Raw genomic sequence first — 24,486 nt, forward strand, 5'->3', positions numbered from 1 at the left:
ATCATCCTTTTAAAGACAAACTGTGTCACGGCCTGATCAATCAATAAAACCAGCATAACGCAGAAAGGATTCAGTTACATATATAATGAGAAGGTACAGAGGCTTCTCCAGCTCCCAGAATTAAGCCTTATTTTAATTCACAGCTAAAGTACAGCTCCGCCTAACTGAATGATGTCTATTGAAGACAGTTCGGTTGTTAAACGCACTTGGTAGACAGCGGCTCTTGAGGACAACGGACTGGCATAGCAGAGTACGAGGACCAACGGTCAAACAGAAACATTGTGTCCAAAAACAGAAGAGGGGGAAGCGGGCGGGAGCGTTGGCCCAGCTGAAACCTAGGAAGCACCGATTCCAACTCTCTTTCTGGCCAGTGTCCGCTCACCGGATTGCAAAGTTGATTTCTTTTTATGTTTTCAGCAAAAATTGTCTTTGGTCAAACAAACCTTTACAACAACCAGTGACTGGTTATTTAAAATCAGCCACAAAGTTCTGATTAGCGCATCTCTACTTCTAACCAAATTAAGTCAGCCAATGCACGCACAATAAGGATTTATTTCAAATGACTTATGAATGAATTGACAGCTATGCTAAATATATTAGTATTTTCACAGTGGAATATAACCCTCTAAGATGAATTATTGCATAAAATCTAAACTACAACAAAAAATTTATAGGACATTGAAATTCCAAAGTTCTTTATTAGAAGAGTCCAAAATTCATCAAATCTGACATAACTTTGCATGAAGCTGATGTATCTAGATTGGATACATTTGGTATTGGCTGGACAAACCTTTACAAACACACATCAAATGTAAGTCATTATGAATTTCTTGTTTGAAGCACATAAAGTCCGAAGTATGTAAGTTACAACATTATATTTTTACTGCATTAAGTCAAATATGTATAGCAATAAAATATGAAAGAATTTAACAAAAATAACTTTCTTTACAAGAACAGAACTAATTCTTGAAGATTTGAACTTCCTTATGGTTTTGTATCTAGCTAATGAAGCCTTGGTCTAAATGATGAGCAGGGGGGTTTTGCAAGGACTCTCCTCTAATAAAGTCCAACTACTACAGCTGCTGCTGCTCCCAGATGGTTCCTCTGCCTCCGCTGCAGCGTCACTCATCAGCGAACAACATCTCTCCTGCTCCAAAGGAGCAGGAATCTGCAGAGATCCTCATCTCCTCTGTCATCTGTCTCCCCAGATCCTGGATCAGCTGCCTGTGGCCCTGTGAGTCTGAACTCTCAACGCCTGCTTTCCTGTTTACTGATGGGGAGAGCGCAATGGAGGATAAGACGGGGATGGGAGAGGAGGGGGAGGAGCTGGGCTCCGAGGGGCTGTCTTTACATGTTTCTCCACCTCCCTGCTTGGAGTCAGAGCAGCCCTGTTCTTCAGCTTCAGACTCTTCGCTCTCGCTGGATGAATCACTGCTGCTGCTCTCTGTAGAAGCTTGTTCTTCTTCCTCCACCACGATCCTCGCCGCACTCTCAAGTTCATCAAGCTCCAGCTCCAAATCTTTCTTCTGAAGCAAGGTGTGTTGCAGCATACTGGCCAACTCCAACATCTTCTTGGAACTGAGATTACCAAGAAAAAGAAAGAAGTTTTAAAAGCAGAGTTTCTGCATTGACAACTCAGATTGAGAAGAGAAAGAGACATCAAACTACAAACTGATCGGTATTGCCGCCTCACTCGGAAAGAGGCATGGCGGTTGACTTATCGACCGGCTTGGCATACTAAAGACATAGCCACAGGATAACCATCTACAAATCTAATACCCATTAAGCAAATCCCATTCTCGTATGAATACTAAGTAGCCTGTGATTTGCAGAAGCGGTGGGGGCTCAATTAAATATGGAAATATGAATGTTTTATAATGTAAGAAGATGAGCTCTGCTGATGCAAGGAGGCTCGGGACCTTTTGTTCCCCAAACCGCTGCTTTCCTGGCGAGAGGTGATAAGAGACTGCATGGGATTACACAGAGGCAGATCAACCCCGCCCCCCAATTCATCCTGCTCTGAAAAACACGTACACACATGTACCTCTAAGTACGGGGAGATTAAAGCAGATGTTCGGGGCTGTGAACAGAAAGAGACAGAACCAATCAGACTGGATTTGTGGAGACTGGCTTTTCAGACCTCTGCTAGGAATCTTGGTTTCACTTTTGATAGCTCTTTAAAGCTAGATAAACAAGTTAGCGCTGTCATCAAATCAAGTTTTTATCACCTGCGGATTTTAGCAAAAGTTAAATCTTGTTTTTGTTTTAAGGACTTTGAAGGACTTATCCAAACCTTCATTATAACTCATTTGGATTATTGCAATTCATTATAAAGAGGCATGAATAAATCACAGATGCAGTGACTTCAAATGATACAGAATGCAGCGGCACAGCTTCTTACAGGAACCAGGAAGAATGACCATATAAAGCCTTCACTGGCTGCCCGTCTTTTATCGAATAGATTTTCAGACTCTTTTATTAACTTATAAAGTCTTAAATGGGTTAGGCCCCCCATATCTTCGGGACCTTTTAAAATTTCAGTCTGTGTCCAGAACCCTAGGATCAAACAATCAGCTATTACTGACAGTTCCTCGAACTCGAGTTAAGAGGAAAGGAGATCGGGCTTTTTCTGTAGTGGCTCCTATTCTATGTAACAATTTACCTTTCCAGATTAGATCTGCCAACAGCCTGGATCATTTTAAATTGCTTCTGAAAACAAATTTTTATTCTTTGATATTTATTTGAAGAAGTGTTTTGATACTCTGTTTTTATCAGTTTGTGCTATTGTCATTCCTGTACAGCACTTTGGTGCAGTTTTACACCTGTTTTTAAAGTGCTATATAAATAAATTTGACATTGACATTGAGGCTGGTGGAATCGCTTCATACCTTACATTGCAAGATGCAATTCCCATATTTCAAAGTTTGGCATTTGAGACCGTATTCACACAACTTGGACTGTTTAACATTGTTCTCATGCTACAATCACAAGTGTTGGTGTATTTTATTTGTATGTTTGTGTGACAGAGCAAAATCACACCTCCCAAAAGAAACCAGACTTTTTAGGCAAACGAACTACAGACCAATTAAAGCAGACCACACAGAGCTGGTGTAAATGAACCCTAATCAATCAAAGAAGAGCTTGTTGCATTGTGCTTTCTGAGAATGCAGCTGGGATTGAGGAACAGAGGAGATGTGGCTTAGAACTCACTGGTTGCATATGCATGAGATACAGTGGATATAAAAAGTCTACACACCCCAGTTCAAATACCAGGGTTTTGTGATATAAAAAAATGACAGCAAGACAAACATTTCCCCAACTTTTTCCACCTTTAATGTGACCTATAACCTGTTCAATGCAATTGAAAAACAAACAGAAATCTTCCAGGGAGGTGAAGTAAAAATAAACAACTGAGAAAATTTGGTTGCATAAGTGTGCACACCCTTTTAGAACTGGGGGTGTGGCTGTGTTCAAATTTAACCAATTACATTCAAACTCATGTTAAATTGGAGTCAGCACACACCTGTCACCGATTAAAGTGCCTCTGATAAAGTTCAGCTGTTCTAGTAGGCTTGTCCTGACATTTTTGTAGCTACATCATCCAGCACAAGCCATGGTCCACAAAGAGCTGCCACAGCATCAGAGGGATGTCATTATTCAAAGATATCAGTCAGGTGAAGGCTACAAAAGAATTTCCAGTTCATTAAATATACCATGGAACACTGTGAAGACTGTCGTCATCATCAAGTGGAGAAAACATGGCACAATAGTGACATTACCAAGGACAGGACGTCCGTCCAAAATTGATGAGAAGACAAGAAGAAAACTGGTCAGGGAGGCTGCCTAGAGGCAGACAGCAACACTGCAAGGATTTCTCACAAGTACTGGCTGTGCATTACATGTGACAACTATCCCCTGTCTTCTTCATATGTCTGGGCTTGGGGTAGGGTGGCAAGACGGAAGCCTTATCTTACAAAGAAAAACATCAAAGCCCAGCTTAATTTTGCAAAAACACATCTGAAATCTCAAAACATGTGGGAAAATGTGTTATGGTCTGATGAAACCAAGGTTGAACTTTTTGGACATAATTCCAGAAGACATATTTGACGCAAAAACAACACTGCTCATCACTAAAAGAACACCATACATACAGCGAAGCATGGTGGTGACAGCATCATGCTTTGGGGCTGATTTTCTTCAGCTGGAACTGGGGCCTTAGTCAGGGTGGACGGAATTATGAACAGTTCCCGTTCTGGCGAAGTGCCAGGAGTGGCGTTTGAGACCATAGGCTGCACCTTTCTGCGGCTTCTCTGCTTGTTAGTGATGAGGACCAGGTGGACTCAATCTGCTAGCAATCAGAGTGCAGGTACTTCTGGTGTGACTGACCTGTTACTCCTGTTTGAAAAAGTGCCACAGCATCAGAAGCAAACAGTGCTGGTAGCACATGTAAAAAAATTCAGAACTGTGCAAAAGTCTTCTACATACTGTGAAGGACAGCCGGTAAGCCTCACAATGCTGTTGCTCACTTCCTGAATCTTATTGGAGCAGCACATGGACTCTGAATGTTGTATCCAGGGGTGCTGCCAGGAATCTTGGGCCCCCTGACAAAAAATTTAATTGGGCTCCCCCTCACACAGCTGCAGTTACAATTTCTTGAGTCTAACTTGACCCATCAAAAGCATCACAATTTCAAAAGCTTGCAACTGCCTTGGTTTCTTTGGTCCACATACATGAAGCAATTCAGACTTCTCAAAAAATGCTAAGTAGTTGCATTTTATTCAAAGTGCAGTTATGTAACTTTAATAAAAAAATATGTTTTCTGCATATTTGTTAAAGCTGTCACGATGTCGTAGCAGTTTGTTATGAGACAGATAATTAGTGAAAACAATCAATCTCCTCCACCTCCTTCCTGAACCACTATTGCTAGCTAAAGTAATGCAATGTTCTGGCCAATTCAACCAATCAGAACCAGGAGGATGCTCTTAGCGCTGTCAATCAACTTCATTCACTCACTGCTAAATGCGCTAATGAAGGAGAAACAACTTATTGTTACAGGAAAATCGTTTATCTGCCATTACTGGTAGATATGCTTACTAGACTAAGCATTTACAACATGCTATGCTAGCTACAGAATAGCACAGAGCAAGGGGGCGGAAGGATGAGCCATATGAGATTGAGATTGACAGCACTAAACCTCTCCTGCCACTGACTGGTTGTTTCTATTGAGCACTGGGAGAAAGCAGAGGAAATAGATTTTTCACAGATTATTTCTCATACTATACTGTCACAACATAATGACAGTTTTAACAAATATGTGGAAAAAATATATTTTTATAAAAGCTACATACAGCAGCTTTAATTTCACTTAGGAGAGAACAGGTCAGGAGGGACGTGGGTTATAACTGCTGCTGACTGACTCACCAATTGTTAAGTGGTAAAAGGTACAAGTTAAATATATGAATATGTTGGTAATTTTTTTTCCTTAATTCATTAAATGCTAGTGAAATGATGGAGGCAAACAGAAGTCTGAAGCTACGCTAACGAATCTCACACAGTCTACCCACCTCTCAGAGAAAAACTGAGTTATAAATTGACACTCTTGCCTTTTTCTCTCTCACTCTCTCTATTTTTTTTGAAAACTTGATTTTCTAACTTTTCGTAGCAGCATAGTAACTGTCACAGTCGTTCTTGTTTTCTACTGTCTGCTGCTGAACAGCCTCACTCTCAAGCGCTCCAAGCAGGAACAAACCATTTCATGCAGGGTGGGGGTGTTCAGGGCAAATATGGATGTGTGTTTTTTGGTCTGGGAGTGGGAACATTAAATTTTTACTGCTAAAAACAATCTTAGAAAATACAATATGAATAATTTTGTAATTTACAGGGCCTCAATTTTTTTTTAATTTCTATGAACAACAAATAAATTGTGGAGGGCCCCCTGTTGGTCAGGGCCCCTAGAATTGTCATCACTTTCCCCCCCTATGCCACGTCCCTGGTTGTACCTAAAAGTTTTAATCTTATTGAAGTCAAGCTAGTAAGTAAAAAAAAAACAAAAAAAAAAACACTTGGTGTTTATTGGTTAAACACCAAGGAAGTGAAAAAGAAAATGAGACTAAAAAACAAAAATAAATAAATGTTGGTCAGAATGTTTGACTATGAAAATATATTTATCAAAATGTTGATAAATATGCTAATTTATTTATTGGTGTTGAATTTTACTATAAAATATTTGCTATTTATTATATTTTGGAGTATAACTGGTTTAAAGGCATGGAAATTTGTTTGATTATTTCACAATGTATTTATCTTGTTAATTTCATAATGTCATAGATGTGTTTCTGTTTCTTTTGAGGTTTTTCACCTAAGTGGCTGAAAGGCTAAATCACTATGGTGACCATCAGACAAAAATAAATATGGATCAGCTAAATTGAAGGCTCTTTGAAATCCTGTTAAAAGTTTCACTATAGAGACTATCCCTTTCAAGTGGGGAATCACACAGTAAAGCAAACCTGACAAAACTTGACAGTTCCAAATATCAGTCGGTGTTGGCACAAAACCTTTGGCCTTCTATTAGAAAGCTGAAGATGAAGAGGAACTTCATCTTTCAGCATGACAATGACCCAAAACACTCATCTAAATCAACAAAAGAATGGCTTCACCGGAATAAGATGAAGGCTTTGGAATGGCTCAGCCAGAGTCCAGACCTGGATCCCATCGATTCAGGTCTGGGGTGATCTGAAGAGGGCTGATGTGCCATCCTATAATAAAAGTAATAAAAGCCAAAGTTGCTGCAACAAAGTATTAGTTTAAGGGTGTGCATATGCAACCAGGTTATTGTAAGTTTTTTTATTTTATATTTTCCTCCCTGAAAGATTTCTGTTTCTTAGTTGCATTGTACAGGTTATAGGTCACATTAAAAGTGGAAAAAGTTGTGAATATATTTGTCTTGCTATCATTTTTTACATCACAAAAACTTGGTATTTGAACAGGGGTGTGTAGACTTTTTATATCCACTGTACATGTGTGGGAGATTTCCTCTTCATCTGACGATACAACCGGTTCTTTAAATACTCATGCTGAGGATGTGTACACACATCCTCAGCATGAGTCTACATCACACTGCTGATTGATGTATTTCTCAGATTAATTTTCTATCCGATGGAAAATTGGGTCCAATGATGTAATCAGCAACTGGAACACATTAAAGTTAATGGGGTCTCGTAAATGATTCCCTAAGACTGCATCTTGGATTGTCAGACCAAGACATACCTGGGGTCACATACGCATCAGTTTTCAGGGATGTATTTATAAAAACATTTTAAAGGAAAATCAACTTAGCATCCACTTTCCAATAATGACATCTATCACACAGAATACCAACAAAACACATAGAAGCTTGTGGTTGTGAGTGTGTGAAAACCTTGTGGAAGATGTATCACTGGCTCTCCTGAGTGCATAATTTTTGGCAGATAGAAAAAGGCCAACCAACCATGATCAAAACAAGCCATTAGTCTGAATAGATCCTGCAGAATGAAAGCTGGAAGCCAGCTGAAAAGACTGCAGCAAAGTCCAGTCTGACTGCAGTCCAGATAATAAAAGTCCAGACCACAAGTGACTCCAGGCTGCAGCCCTGCTTCCCCAGAGATTAGGATTAGAAGAATGCCCTCATTAGGTAGTACATTATTAAACAGCATTCTTGTCCTGTCACTTTGACTTTACAGTGGTGTCGCCGTGGATGATGCAGCAGACCGCTCTAGGTGTTAGACGTTGCGCTGTTGATGATTGTCCTCCTGCATCGGCCCTTCTTTTGTAAAGGCATTACCTTTGTGTGGAGGACCCCGCCTGCACATTATTTACGCTGGGAAAGTCCACTGAGCTGCCAAAACCTAAAGTGATTGCAATTTGTCCCCTGGTGTGGTTAGTGCATGTGTGCCGCTCCCATTGCCGTGGTGATTACTGAAGGGGAGACCTCTGTGGATCACTACCATTCAGGATGTGTCCATTCAAGATTAGAGAAAGTGTGCGAGAGCAGAGCTGGAGTGTGAGTATGTGTGTGTGCGTGTGTGTGGAGGGGCCACTGTTCTTTTGCCATTCATATGCACACACACTCTACCCCTCTTGCCCTCTCTGGCTCAATTAAACCACTGCTGAGCGCCGGGGTGGCTCCTCATTTTGATGCAGTCCTAATGAGAGCCCTGTTCTGGTGAATGGTGTTTGTGGAGGCTGCACATTCATTTAAGACCTAAGGAGGGGCTGCGTAAGCAAATCTTATTCTATCTCTGTATGCAAAATGGAATTGCACACAAATTCCATTTTGAAGTGTGAGAAAGGAGAAGAAAACAAACATGCAATGGGGGGCTGTGGGCTGGAACACTCTTTGTTCTTGCACACACTAACACACTGAAAATGTGTGTTAGTGTGTGCACTAACACACATTAGTGCACACTAAAATTTTATTTTCAATAAAATTTTCAATTTTATTGAAAATTTCTGACACATTTTCAATAAACTGAAAATGTGTCAGAAAAATCTGAAGACAATTTGGATGTTTAGAAGCTCATGACAGACTTCTAGAAAAGTATTTGAGCCATTCCAATTTCTATTGGTGTACATGCAGATGATATGCTTAAGATTTCAGGCCTCAGGCGTACTTCATTCCATTCAGTCCATGCGCCTCGAAGCAGACTTAAAGCGGATGTCTGCTGGACAGGTCCACGCAGAGGTACATTTTTATGACTGCATACGCAATAAACTGTCCAACAAGAAAAAGTGTTGACATCGAATACTTTTGTATGCAACATCGCGGTGATAATGTGTCAACATTATTGTTGACACATTATTATTAATGTGTCAACATTAATAATAATTAACACATTATTATTATTAATATTATTATTATTATTATTAATAATAATAATAACACATTATTATTAACCGGTTGCTGGAGCAACCGGTTACAAGAATGTGCAGCATCACTGCCCTTCTGTGCTGCACTAACAGGTATGTGATGGCTAACCTGCTGGAGAAGAAATGGGGCCAGGCGCCCAACTAACTCATCAAACTTTCTAGAATCTATTCGGATTGTGGGGAATTTGTCATGAGAACTGTAGAAAATTAGTTCACACAAAAATTAAATCTCAACTGTTTGACAGTGCGCATGGAATCTGCACAGCTCACAGAATTCACACAGTACACTTGAGTAACATCGTCAAACATTTCAGACACAAAAAGTCTGAAATGTACTCATATTGGAAAGCACTAATTATCATACAATAATTGTTGGAAAATATATTCCAAGTGTTTTGAACTTGCATTTTCCATGCTAATGTAACTTTTAGCTAGCTGTATAGTTTCACAGTAGCAGATGTTCACAGAAATGACACTGTCCAAAATACTAAAGGTCCCAGAGTGATGGAAGAACAGGTGAGGGAGAGGTAAGGGTTTTGTCGCCACAATATGTTACTTCATTCATTACATATATTTGTAAATTTTCAATTTAATCTTTGTAGTAGGTCAAAGATGACTCTTAACATCTTACACTGCTGCTTTCTGTTTACTCTGAACTAGTCTGACAAGCATTGAAATCTCATTTCAAACTGATGCCCAAAAAACAGGTTTCCCTAGTCTTTTTCATGTCAAATTTTCAGTTTTTAAAACTCAAATTATAATTTACCTTTGGAGGACAGGTATTTCTTCAACAAACAGGATTCAGTGTAAAATATACCAAAAAAAAAAAAAAAAAAAAATTTGAGGAATGGAAGAATTGACAAATGGAACAACAGATGAATGTCATATGGACAAACAGATGGATGAAACCCAGTAAAATTAGTTTGCAACTTTACTGCCCACCATATCTGGAATTTCCTACACAACCTGGGTATCAACTGATAAAAACACCAGGAATGCCAACAGTAGGACAGAAAAACACTCCACCTCCAGTTCCTTAGCTGTCTGAAGAACTGATTCACAACATGTGTAAACAAAAATCCCTCCATTCTCTGGAAACAGAGAAAATCCCTGCATCCGAGAATCTTCAACACCTGTCGTGTAGGATTGTGTTTTCAAAGAGCCAGCGGGAGGGGGAGGGTACACTGATATATAACGGCAACCTTTGCTGATGAGGATGACGAGTGAGGGAGCCAATAAAATTCCTGTTTAGGTACCTGGCACTTAGAAGCCTTTGTGTGAGCATTCTGCAGTGACGCTGGGCCAGAGGGGCCTCCTGCAGTAGGGCCACTTCAGTCACTGCCCTGTATTCTCTTTCCCTCCGTGGGAAGTCATTATCGAGATAGCGATGGAGAAGGGGGGTGCTTGTTTTCGCTCCCCTCCCTCACTCTGTGGTGGGAAAAGCTCTGTTTGCAGTGGATACAAAGGCTACGCCCAGAAGGAGCGAGGGATAATGTTGTACACAATCCGGTCATTACCACACTGCTGTTGTGGCTTGCTTTCATTAAACCGTGGAAGGGAGACTTTTTTATTTCTCCAAGGTTGGAAAACTTCTGCCGAGACAAAGATGCCTCCATTTGCCAAAGTATTTGGCGAGAACGGGCAGAGAGAGCGTCTCTGCGTATGTGCACCGCCTGTATCTGTGAACCCAAGTTAAATTACAGTCTTGGGTTTCTCTCATCCAGCTCATGTGTGCTCAGAGAGTGGCTCATTCAGTGAGCCCATGGTCTTGAAAAACATGTCAGATAAAGCTTGTCCTGAGATGTAGAAATCTGGGTAATAGAAGCACTGGAATCCCTTGGAGAGTCTTGTGGAGGCTTCATTCACTAGCTCAAGGAAGTGGGGGGGAGATAAAAGCTGACAACTAAAAGATGCAATCCTTCACTGAGACTAAACACCAGAATGCCCCCCCCAGACACTGATAAGTATTACAGATATAAGAAACACAGATGACTTTATCTAATAAGTCATTATTCGAGTTTGGTCTCAGAGCTGCCTGTATGAGATAATGAGATGGGGATGTCTGATACCAGTCTGAGGTGGTGTTATGTGGAAGGATAACGGATTTGACTTTGGGAATCAAACTGTGGTCCCCGGACCACTAGAGGTCTGCGGGTGCCCCCTAGTAGTTCGCGAGGTACTGCATGTAAACATCCTTTAATTTGCTGTGATGTGAGCTCAAAGTGTGACGCTACAGGATTGTGTTAAAAATAATGATGGAAAACTGGCTTAAAACTGGGTTACTCTAAAGAAAATCTGCAGACACCGGTGGAAAGAAAATAACTCCAGGAAAACAACTCAGATGAAGCTGAGTCATTACTGCTGAGAGTTGATGTGTCGTTCACTAGCGATTTGATTCCTTTGAACGGTTAGCGGTATGAATCGCTCCAGTTAGTCAGAACTGTTCTTTGTTTTTTATGACTTTGCTTGGTAATGACTGACGCTCTGCTTTTAGGTCATCAGCTATTGTTATTTTTATTTCATTAAAAATATATTAAAATAAATACAATAAATAAATACAATTAATAGAAATGGGTTAATTATTTTTATATTTAATTGTGCAGAAAAGGATTTTTTTGTTTCTGTAAAAGCAACTCAAGTCTATTTTTCTTTAATCATGCTTCTAAATCACAAATAGTCCTAAATGTTATTAATGCACACAACACTTGGTAGTAAAGAATAACTTCTTTTTTTTATTTCTATGTGTTTGGCATCATTGGAAAGCTTCAACTCCACACTTTCAGAGTCTGTAAATAACTCAAAATACCCAAGTAGACCTGTTCATGGCCTTGATGTGGCCAGTCACATTTACCAAACAGCACCACTTTTCTAATTAGGATGAAGAGAAAAAACAACAGTACATGAGTTAAGAGACTAATATTAACATTTCAGGTTGCATTATATATTAAGATGTGTTATTGCAGGGGCAATTTCAGGTTAGGTGGTCCGTGACTGGTAAATGGGTTAAGTGGTCCTCAGCCTGAAAAAGTTTGTGAAACTCTGTCCTAAAACATTTCACCAGGTTGAGGAATACAGCCAGGTATACATTCTTCGTTCCATTTTTTTATAGATCATGCATTATACGAAGAGATACTGATTCACAGCATTGTAGATCCTCCATGTTACTTTACAGTTGCCATAAGGTGCTTTTCCATATATTCAAATGAAAAAACATTTTTTCCCCTGGGAGTTTTCCCAAGATGCCGCTCTTTGCTGTGATAGAAACGACCATATCCAATCCATGTGTGTCCTGCACATGGATTGAACAAAAACTGGTCATTGTCTGACATAGCAGGTAATGACAAAAATTGGTTTAAAAAATAAGCCAATTTGGGGAGTAGGTATGTGGAGGGGTGATGCAAACAAAACTTCATTACAACCAATACTGCTGAGATCATTAGGAGGCTGTGGTGGGCACAATTCCTCTAATCCACTTGTAGCTAATCTTTCTAATTGGCACTTTTTCGCTTTTGCTAACTTTGTGCACTAAAGTAATTTTCCCTGTTCTGTAAACTTTCTATTGAATAAAGCTCAACATCTGTGTTGAAGTCTTAGTTATATACTGTTAAGAAGTCTACAGGTAGATATATGTTTACATTCATGCTCTTATTTTGAAGAGGATGATGGCTGTTTATGGAGCAGTTCCATTTTCCTCTCCTTATGTTCCTTCTTTTTTTCGAACAAGCATACAGGAACAAAATAAAAACATAAATACAGTATCTAAGGGCATAATATAACTAGCAAATTATAACATCAAATCTAAATTGGTGCTTGAGAATTGTAGTCTTCCAAGGGAAGAAATAATTTGAATTGAAGTAATGTTTATCATTAGAGCTGTTGGGTTAGCACAACATACATTTTAGTGCTAAAATGAGAACAGAATTATTGACTGAGGATTTTGTTACGTTAAGTAAAACTCATCCCATCCATTTTTTTCTGATTAAGAAACACTTCAGTTTGTATTACAGTATACTGATATTTAATTCAAACATTATAAAGATTTGGCTCTTTTCAGTTTCAAGCCTGTGATTTCACTATGCTTCAGAAATCATGGAGATTCATAGTTTTATAGGGCTCTATCTCAAAACATCAGCCTGTGAAGCCACAATGACAAGAAAAAAACAACACACATAATCAGTTGTATTAACTGGAGTGCTCTCCAAACATGAGAGGAACAAATTATGCAGGCGCAGCTGTCTGTTTAAAATGAGCATGTGTATTCAAGACAAAATCTGGAGTGGCTCCATGCTGAGAGGAAATCTGCACTACTTATCCCTGTTAGATTAGTGACATTTGTGTCTTTGTTGTTCCCAGCGGGACCCATCAGGATCTCCATCACTGCTCAGATAGAGCAGCTCCTTTATCTGTTTTAAAGCATCCAGGATGACCATTTGACAGCTGAGTAATGCAGCCCACAGCTGCTCATTTTTAACAAAGATCTTGATGTCACGCTATGTATGACGCCTGGGCTGGATCCCACTCTTTGAAGGAGGATTTAATTTCTTGGCTGAACCTTACAGGATAAGCCCCAAACACAACATCTGTGTTGTTCAGGTTTTACATCTGCAACTCACCATGACAGAGTCTGTAGAGAAAGGTTGTTTACAGGGACGTAGCCTGTAAATTTTCTTAAATACTGTCAAATTTAAGAAACACATCATATCCGACTACAAGAAATACCATACTAAAATTATTCACACCCTGCTGAGTGTTTTAGCTATTTTATCATGTTACAAGCATTAACTAAAAACTTGACCTCACAGAAAAGTAGCGATCATTTTACCAGATCCACATATAGTCGAAACCATAAGTTTACATACAAGTAATAATGAGAAGAATAAAAAAATCTCATACACCTTTTTCTATGTCACAGTCCAAAGTTAAAACTTTTATTAATGTTTTCTAAATCAGAAGTTTACATAAATTTCTACTGTATTTGGTATCATTACCTTTGAACTGAATGACATAGGTCAAACATTTTGGGTTTTCTTCCAAAGGTTTCTCACAATATGTTGCTGGAGTTCTGGTCCAGTCCTCTGGGTTTCTCACTGTACTTTGGAACTATATAAAAGTCTGGTTTCAACTGTGCTTGTAGTGCTCTCATCTGTGGGGTGCTGGAGCAGCAGGCTGAAGGTGGAGGACACCAACAGACTGAACAGACTGATCCACAAGGCCAGCGAGATTGTTGGAGAGGAGCTAGACTCTCTGACAGTAGTGTCAGAGAGTAGGATCCTGTCTAAGATGCAGGCCATAGGCAACAAGTCTCACCACTTCATGATGTGCTGGCTAGATACAGGAGCACCTTCAGCCATTTTTACCTAAATGCACCACATAAAATCATTTCTGCCTGTGCCCATCAGACTTACAATGCCCAACTCTGAGTAATTTACATCTAATTTTCTCACAAGGTCTTCAATGGGGTTCAATATAGTAGTCTCTTATTTTTTTCCAGAGATAAAATATACATTTTATCGCTTATATTCGCTTATATTAATACTTCACACCTTTGGTGGTATAGCAAATCCCCAACAATATCAATAAAGTATATTGATCAATAAAGTATATTCTATTCTACTCTACTGTCCTCTTTGTTGTGCAGAATCTCTGCAGGGGGACCTTTGGCCTTCAAAATTTCATCCTGGAACTAATGAATTGAAGAGGCACTTATTGTATTTGGAGTCTTGAGATAATGCGGATGTATGTGTTATGTGCTTTGGGCACATTCTAATGATTTTTGTCTATTTTTCTAGATTGTTTTGTTTATAAACTTTAGTTGAATGATTTTCTGTTTTTTCTTAATATTTTGGAGTTTGGATAATCTCTTATTTTTGGTAACTAATTCGATTATGCTAATTTGTGGCGCTGTTGGTCCGCCTACAAGTAGGCTGGGTTTCGATGTGTGTGGGAGACCTGCCCTTCCACTCGCTTCCACTCGCTCCACCACCACCACCGGCGATGTGTCCTGACACGTCTCCAGTAGCTGTAGGCCGCAGCTGACATCTCCAGCCTGCCATGCGGTAGTTTGTTTACTTTTTTTGTTGTGATTTTGGCCTGGTGGGACCGGTTGTCCTGCTTTCGATCTTTCTTTTGCAGTAGATTCTTTTTGCTTTAGTTTGGTACTAGTAGGGGCTTTGACAGCCCTGTGTAGGGTCGGCCCCCTGTTGTACCGTTTAGTTCTTTTTGATCAACTCACCAGATCCAACTTTCTGTTAATACTTTTGGTGTTTTGTTTTTTCCTCTCTTTTTTGGGACATGGGGGACTGAGGGTATTTAAATCTCTCTTTTTTTCTCTTCACAGAAAATCAAAGCAGCTGAACCAAAAGAAAAGTTCAAGAGAGTTTTAAAATAAAATAATTTTTGAACCCTCATTATTGCCTCTGTGTCCTCAAATATGTTGTGTCCTTTTTGGAAGTAACAGTATGATCAAACAAGTTCATCAGGAGGAAGTCTGAAGGGAAACTGAGCTCTGTAGCAAAAAAGAAGACAAACCGAACAGCAAAAATCAGGGTTGGTGTGCAACATAACTTGCTAAGAGGTCACACAATCAAGTGCTGCTCTCACTCACTGTGTAAGGGTAAGGAAGATCCCATACCCTGTGGTCTTAAATCATGATGAAGTCTTTGCAAGGCAGTAAATCTGAGACAGACAGCCAGGCAGTCGATGGAACTTTAGAAGGAGAAGTGCCCGTGGGATGGCTGGGAGATTAGATAAATCAAGCTGCTCCCACAGTGAGTGTACATCCATTAATCACATATCCATCATTTGTGGATGATCACTTCTGCTTTGTAGGCGACGAGCAATGACAGGATAGAGGTGTCATATGACCAGGAATCCATTATGTCTCATCTCGCCACGAAGCACAGGTGAGGACTGATCTCACTCAGGGGAATATGTCGCGGTGCAGGAAACAATGCCAACAGCCAACAAGATCCATCATCAAACCAAGAACCACTGAAGGAAACGACAGGAAAACCTCTAAAGAAGACACTGAGGGGAACTTCCTTCTTCCTTCTAGCAAATGTGGCGAAGCCAAGAGACATGACAGAGTGGGGAGATGAGCAGAGGGATAAGAGTGTTATCAGGATGAAAGGACTTGTCAACTTATTCGCTTTGTCGCAATGTTTATTGATTTTTCTATTCCTCTAGTGACTTCTTTTTTTTTCTCAAAACAATAACTAATAATAAATTTAGCTTATTCTGTGTTGTGTAATGTATGTATATTGTGTAAAAGATGAACACAGCGGGAAAAGAGTTAGCTCTAAGCTTCTGGTTTGTTTAAGTCGACATAAGCAAAACCAGAAGTGCTATGGCACTAGCAACTGCCATAGCAACTGGCATGACAGCTGGGTACAAACATCAACTATGGACATATAATAGAACAAGTACTGAGTACGCACTTTTAGCAATAAAAGTGTGTTTTATTTTTTAACCCTTATTCAAACATGTTGTTGGAGAGTTTTATGGGGACAGCGCTCTGCAACTGGACTGCAGCCTGTCTGTCCTGAGCAGCAATCAAAGTGGCTATTAGCCACTATTAGCTTCTCCTGCTTCTTCAGTACTACAGACAATTTGACAGTCATCCGTTCAACACCAAACCTTCACAGCAGAGCAGACTAATTTCATTTGGTGTCCGCAAATAAATCACATATGTAAAGCTGAGTACCACTATGGATCAATGCTCGTCAGTTACCGTGGCAACCTTTGCTACTTCAATTTCTGACTGGGGCGGGGGGGAACAGAGGTGGGGAAGGAGGGAGCGCTGGGACACCCACTACAAGGAAACAAATGCACCCAGTATATCACTTTCATTCTATTGGCTGAGAAGTTGCCAGGCAACGGTGCTCTTTTGTTCCAAGCACTAGCAGAAAATGTTTGCAGGCAGAAATTTGATCCAAGCAGAGGCAAGTTTTGAGTGCGATAAGAAAGGTTTGAGAAAGAACAGTGAATATTGGAAAGAGAGTAGAAGTTTTGAGTACAAGGATTACAAGTTTTGAAAAGACAGACATGAAATCTGCTTTCAGACTGAAAATTTAAGCACAAGTATTAAAAATTTTGAGAACAAAATACATAAAATCCTGCTTTCAGACTGAAAATGTGTGCTCTCAAATTATGGCAGAAAAATTTCCCCATAGTTTGGCAGACTTTGAAAACAACTTAAACATCTTTTTCATTAGACCCACATTTCTACATGAAGGTCTTTTTATTGGTCTGTAATCTAATCAGAAATGTGTTTTCATTATCTGTTACTAACAAGTTATCATCAGTAACAAATAAAAGCTTTAAAACAGTTTATAGGGAATTCATCTGTATGATGTGTTTAACTTTTGAGCAGAGTTATTGAAATGCATGAACTTTTTATAGATATCCTATTGAAAATGACTGTAGTTAAGGACTGCTAGAGGTCATACGTGAAATTCTGATGCATAGAATCACAAATCTAAATCTAAACTGTCACAGAGTAAACACAAAAAAGCATGGTTTATCTGCAGCATTGTTCATTACAATGGCACACTAGAGGTCTATTAAAATTCAATGCCATAGGGACACTTAATGATATTGTATTAGCCATTAGGTAATACATTCAGCAAGTGCTTTTACTTTTAATACTTTAAGTATTTTAAAAAGACAGTACTTTTCTTTTACTCAAGTAAGAATGTTAATGTGGTACTTTTACTCAAGTACACTTTGTGTATTTGCACTTTTACTCAAGTACATTGTTTGAGTACTTCCTCCACCACTGCCTTTTGGAGTGATTTACGATCGGCTTGGTGTTTACATATGCTTTTGAACTGCGCAAGAATTCACTTCAGCCGGTCTAATATCTAGGTTTTTAGGCATCAGTTAGCTTTATTGTCCGCAGGAGAGTTTGATCATGCATTCACAATGAAGCGGACTAAACAGGGCTGGTATAAATGCGCTCTTTAAATCACAAGAGCGGATTGTATGAAATCTCCATGGAGTGTGAGCCAAAGTACACATCCTACAAGAGAAATAGAGGCAGTCAGGCAGTCAGGCTTACTGTCTCTCTCAAGTGGCTGAAGGTGACAAAAGTTCTGTAACCTGGATGTCTTTTTTCCAATGTGACGGCCCGTAAGCGCTGAGAATAAAAAAACGCATCTCTATCAAAGAGAGATGTAACAATAAAATCTGTGCTTAGGGCTGCCACAGAAAGAGCTAATCTCTTTAATAATCGATGTAGAGCATAGCTGGAATCAGCCCGTCAAGTTGACATTAAGTTCCAGGGTGCAGCGAGGAGAACGAGCGAGGAGGAGCAGCGGTGCTCCGATCAGTGCCCCTCAGCAGATAAGAGACTGATTGACTTTTCTTGTGAGCTGACAAAGCTTAACTCTTGTACGTGCGAGGACTGAGGCAAACGTAGAGGACTGTGGAAAATGATACAAGTTTTACGTGTGTGGGGTCAGTTGGACCACATTTCTGGACACAAGGGTTAAGCAGCTCCAGGGACTCGTACAGCAGCTCTGTGTGTGTCAAAAAGAGAGAAAAAAAGGAGGCATGGTCTTATAGCAGAATCATTATGAGGTTGTTAATGTTAATGAATGATTTCAAGATATAAATCAATCACAGAGGCTGAGTGAAAAAAATCTCTCAGAAATTCAATGCTACTGTTTGTGTGGAGAAGATTTAGATTCTTATATCAGCAAAAATTGAAAGTGTTTTTATGAGATAAAAAGTAAGTAAGCTAATCTTTTTATTTACTTATTTTTTATCTGCTTCTGTCAGTAAGCACTGGACTGACAGAAGCACTGTTCCTGAACACTTGTAACAGTATAATGGCCAGTAATAATCCGAAACAGGCAGATAAACAGCTATTTCATAAGGTAGATATCAACGTTATGATTTACATTTTAAAAATAGTTGGCTCATATTTAATTTAACGTTGCACTCTTTTTAGAGGTTATAAATAGCTAGTAAGCTAACATAAAAGCAGCTACAATGTGTAATTACTCCATGTTAGATATGGTTTGTTAACTATCTAGGCAACATGTCAAGCCAGTGAATTAGCAGTTTACATTTCTCGTTTTACACAGTGTGACATTTCATCTCTATGTTATGCGACTAGCGTTTTGACATGAAGTCCATGGGCTCCGATGAGGGATTTACAATGGGGGACTGCAGTGTTGTGTGCCTTTAGAATTTTTAATGCTTTCTGTCTGAAAATAAATATTTTGCTTATTTAAAGCATTTCTAATACATTTGTTGTGAATACTTCTCAATAAAGGGTTTAAAAATATTTTTCCCAATTGCTAGTTGTTGAGAGCTAAAGGACAACTTTACCACACACATTACTGAAGTACCCGTTATAATAATAAACATTAACTTGATGAAAATCTCTGGGTCTATATTGTGGCCACATTAATCCAGGAAACAATTCAGCATCTGCACTCCTTGACGTATGGATTGTGGGACAAAAGTTAGCTCTTTTCAGGGCCTCCTTGTGGTAGCGGAAAACCTGGCAGGCATTAGCTTTCAACGCATATGTGTAGCTGAAGGTGTCATCAAGACTCTAAAGGCCCAAAACGCAGCCTTGCAGGAGCACCTGGAAAATCTGCAAAATCGATCCTGAAGATCAAATCTATACATACTTAATAGACCTGAAGGCAGTGAAGATGACTAGGATCCCACTAAGTTAATCTCCAAGACGCTGAAGGATGTTATGGGGAACAGCACATTCCTGTCTCCCCCGGAACTAGAGTGCGTACAGCGCACAGCTGGACCCAAGCCCGCAGCAGGATGACCTTCATCCTTGCATTCCTTCGGTAACTGGAGAAAGAAGCCACTGTAAGATGGTCCAGGCAGCACAAAGTAAAGTATCAGGGAACCACCCTTAGAATATATCCAAATCTCAGCATCACTCTTGCAAAGAAATGGTTGGCATTCAACGATATTAAAGGGGCTCTTTGCCAGAAAGGTGTCACATTTCATCTTCTTTTCCTTACCTGTCTTAAAGTTAAATTTAAGAGAGAAAGCCACTTATTTGAAATGGCAGAAGAGGCCCAGGCCTTTTATGGCGTTTTATGGCTGCTGCGTTGGAAAATAAACAACCCGCAGACTTTTTTGACCCAGAATGAAGCAGATGGGGAGAACAAAAAAAAAAAGGAAAGATAATTCTAAAATAAGCAGATTATTGACTTATATCCTATTGCATCTGTGCAGTCTGCAGTGAACGACTCTGGTAGCATCGCTGAGAAGGCAGAAGACGGATAAAAAAAAGTTTGTCCCTGGTTTTAGTTTCACGGAACTTTGGTGGGTAAAATAATTCAGCTATTCAATAATTCAATAATTCAATTCGCTCTGTGCCTATGTTCGCACTATGTATGCATGTACTCATATATTTACCTTATGATTGTTTTTTTTTGTTTTTTTGGTTTAACTGCCACCCATTTAAATTAAGGGTTAGCACTAAATAATTATAGATTAAAGGTTTAAGTGCCTGTTGCCTAGTTGTTACCTTTAGAATTTAGTGAACTTAGACCAAAGTCCACATTCATAAATAAGTTGGTTATGGTGCAGGTTCCATGTGGAGCTTATATTAGCCACTGTTTATAGTCACAGGCACTATTTTAGTTCATTGACCAAAGAGTGCAACTCCTGCATGCTAAGTCTATTGGAAGCCTTTCCAAGTTATTTTGGGATTGAGAGTATGGTCCATCAAAAAACCTCGCAAGAACATAGTTGGGGTTGGTTCTAATAAGTTTTGAGTTCAGAGCTGCCTTTTGGGTTCATACAGCTGTTTTTTTTCTTTTCTTTTTTTTTTTTTTACTTTATTTTTCTCACAATTTTGAACTTTGTGGATAAGAAATTACGTACCCATGGAAGGGCCAGATGGGTCCTTCCATGGGCTGCCACCTTATCGTGGTAAAGAGGTTTGAGTGTCCCAGTGATCCTAGGAGCTATGCTGTCAGGGGCTTCATGCTCCTGGTAGGGCCACCCAAGACAGACAAGTCCTAAGTGAGGTGCCAGACAAAGGTCAGCCAGAAGACCTCTTATAATGAAGATGACCATTGGAAACAATCTTTCTTCACTCACTCTGGAGCCAGGGACCTTGGCGATCCAATTCTTGGAAGCTGGCTCTCAGGACATGGAATATGTCACCCCTCTGGTGGGGAAGGAGCCTTAGTTGGTGTGTGAAGTTGAGAGGTTCTGGCTAGAAATAGTTGGCCTGACCTCAGAGCATGACTCTGGTTCTGGAACCAGATTCCTTGAGAGGGGTTGGATAGTTTTCCACTCCAGAGTTGCCTATGGAGAGAGGCGCCAGGCAGGAGTGGGCACACTTGTTGCCCCCCGTCTTGGTGAAGGTGTGTTGGGGTTCATCCCGGTGAATGAGAGGGTAAATTCCCTCCGCCTACCAGTGAGGGGACTGGTTCTGACTCTTTGAAATTATGCACCAAACAGATCGGATTACCCTTTTTGGAGTCCTTGGAGTGGGTACTGGAGAGTGCCTCTCCTAGGGACTCCCTTGTTCTGCTACAGTACTTCAACACTCATATGGGCAATGACAGTTATACCTAGAGGGGTGTGGTTGAGAGGAATGGCCTCTCTGATCTCAACCTGAGAGGTGTTCTGTTGTTGGACTTCTGTGCTGGTCATGGACTGTCTATAATAAACACCATGTTCAAGCACAAGGGTGTCCATATGTGCTCTTGGGACCAGGACACCATAGACCGCAGTTCGATGATCGACTTCGAATTTTAACTCCGGAAGAACTTTGAACAAGTTTTGGGGGAGGTAGTGGACATTGAATCTGAGTGGACCATTTTCTGTGCCTCCATTGTCAAGGTGGCTTATCAGAACTGTGACTGCAAGATTATCAGTGCATGTCAAGTCAGCATCCCTTGAACCCGCTGGTGGACACCTTTGGTGAGGAATGCTGTCAGGCTGAAGAAAGAATCCTATCTGGCCTTGTTGGCCTGTGGAAGCAGCTGATCAATACCGGCAGTTGAAACGGCATCCAGCTTGGGTGGTTGCTGAGGAAAACCTTGGGCGTGGAAGGAGTTCGGAGAGGCCGTGGAGAAAGACTGTAGCACGGCTTTGAGGCGATTCTGGCCCACCATCCAGTATCTCAGGAAAGGACAGCGCCAACACTGTTTATAGTTGGGATGGTGTGCTGCTGACCTCGACTTGGGATGTTGTGGCCGGTGGGCAGAATACTTCAAAGACCTCCTCAATCCTATCAACATGCATTCCATTGAGGAAGCAGAGCCTGGGGACTCTGGATCGAGCTCTACAATCTCTGGAAATGAGGACGCTAAGTTGGATCAAGAGCGGCAAGGCGCTGGGGGTGGATGAGATTTGCCTGGAGTTCCTTAAGGCTCTGGATTTTGTAGGGTTCTGTTGTTGACACGACTCTGCAATATTGCATGGAACACTGGACCAATGCTACATCCTGAGCAGGGTCCTGGTAGGTGCCTAGGAGTTTGTCTAACCAGTCTGCATGCGTTTTGTGGACTTGGAGAAGGGATTCAACCGTGTCACTCTGGGAACCCTGTGTGGGGTGCTCCAGGTGTAGGGAGTACTGAGCCCTTTGTTATGGGCTGTTAGGTCCCTGTACAACCAGTGTCAGAGTCTGGTTCGCACTGCCAGCAGTATGTCGGGCTTGGTGTCACAGACCCAGGACACACTGGCAGGGGCGTGGAAAAGGGGTGAAAAGTGATGACAATTCAAGGGGCCCTGACCAGCAGGGGGCCTTCCACAATTTAATTATTTGTATTTTGTTCATAGAAATAAAAAATAAAAAAATTGGGATCCTGTCAAATACAAATTTAATCATATTGTATTTTCAAAGATTGTTTTCAGCAGTAAAAATTTAACATTACCCCTCCCAGACCAAAAAACACATCCGTTTTTGCCCTGAACACCCCCGCCCCTTTCCCCTGAATCTGCATGAAATGGTTCGTTCCTGCTTGGAGCACTTGAGAGTGACGCTGTATGCAGCTGCAGTCAGTAGAAGCTGCTGCTAAATACAGCTGCCACGAAACGACTGTGCCAGTTACTATGCTGCTAAGAAAAGTTATAAAACCGGGTTTTCAAAAACAAAATAGAGAGAGAGAAAGAAAAAGGCAAGAGTGTTAATTTATAACCCAGTTTTTCTCCAAGAGAGGTGGGTAGACTGTGTGAGATTATCAACCATTTAGCATAATTAGCTTAGCTACAGACTACCGTTTACCTCCATTTCACTAGCATTTAATGAACTAAGGAAAACAATTACCAACATATTCATATATTTAACTTGTCCCTGTGCCTTTTACCACTTAACAACAGATGAGTGAGTCAGCAGAAGCTGTAACCCACGTCCCTCCTGATCCGTCCTCTCCTGAGTGAAATTAAAACTGCAGTATGTAACTTTTATATAATTGTATTTTTTCACATATTTTTTTAAAAAAACTGTCATTATGTTGTGACAGTATGGTATGAGAGGTAATCTGTGAAAAATCTATTTCCTCTGCTTTCTCCCATGGTTCTCTAGAAACAACCAATCAGTGGCAGGAGAGTTTTAGTGCTGTAAATCACAATCTCATGTGGTGCTGCTCATCGTTCCTCCCCCTCGATTTGTGCTGTGCTGCAGTTAGCATAGCACAGAGCTGTGCATTTTCAATTTTCAAACTGTGAATGCTCAGTTTAGTTAGCATAGCTATCAATGATGGCAGATAAACGGTTTCTTGTAATGATAAGTTGTTTCTCCCCCATTAGCACATTTAGCAGTGAGTGAATGAGGCTAATTGTCAGCGCTAAGAGCATACTACTAGTTCTGATTGGTTGTTTTGGTCAGAACGATGCATGACTTTAACCAGTAATAGTAATTCAGGCAGGAAATGGAGAAGATTGATTGTTTTCACAGATTATCTGTCCCAAACAAATTTTTTGTCAGGGGGCCCATGATTCCTGGCGGCACCCCTGCACACTGGAGGGACTATGTTTTTTGACTGGCCTGGCAATACCATGGGATTCCCCTCGAGGAGCTGGCCTAAGTGGCTGAGGAGAGAGAAGTCTGGGCCTCCTTACTTAGGTTGCTGCCCCACGACCCGGCTCCCCATAAGGTGGGAGAGAGGGTGAGAAAGAGGGAGGGACGGACGGATGGGTTTATCCACTCTGGATCTGGGAAACTTGCCACAGACCCTTGCAGAAGGCAACATCCATCATGCTCTTACTAAAAGATGGTAAAAAAAAACAGAGTTATTGCTCTATATCTTAGACCCATTATCGTCTATCTCCAACATTGTGAATTTGCCAAACCATTTTGGTATATTTTCAGGATATAAAAGGAATTTCCCAAAGAGTGAACATTTTCCAATTAACTCTCCGCTCAAAATTACAGAAACTGAGTTGCCCTTCCCTCTCTCTAGAACAGGATTTAAATATTTGGGAATCAATGTGACCCGTTCATTTTCTGATCTGTTCGGAAAGAATTTCACTCCTCTGCTTAATAATCTTAAATGTGACCTCCAGAAGTGGAGTGTCCTAAATTTATCCTTAGCCGGCAAAGTAGCATGTAGTAAAATGAATATATTGCCAAGATTTATGTAT

The 24,486-nt window shown here is 40.4% G+C and overlaps 1 protein-coding gene across 6 annotated transcripts in view; it reads right to left on the minus strand.

The window, feature by feature from the left end:
• Positions 1-678: 678 nt before the first annotated feature.
• Positions 679-24,486, minus strand: part of shq1 (SHQ1, H/ACA ribonucleoprotein assembly factor) — an 83,486-nt gene continuing 59,678 nt past the window's right edge. For all 6 annotated transcript variants that reach the window (XM_007540974.2, XM_007540975.2, XM_016665386.1 and 3 more), the window contains one exon: positions 679-1,578. In XM_007540974.2, coding sequence (XP_007541036.1) covers positions 1,122-1,578 — 457 coding nt within the window. In that variant the 3' untranslated portion in view covers positions 679-1,121. The remainder of the gene's footprint in view (positions 1,579-24,486) is intronic.

The sequence above is a fragment of the Poecilia formosa genome, unplaced genomic scaffold (assembly GCF_000485575.1).
Source record: "Poecilia formosa unplaced genomic scaffold, Poecilia_formosa-5.1.2 Scaffold577, whole genome shotgun sequence".
NCBI classification, from domain to species: domain Eukaryota; kingdom Metazoa; phylum Chordata; class Actinopteri; order Cyprinodontiformes; family Poeciliidae; genus Poecilia; species Poecilia formosa.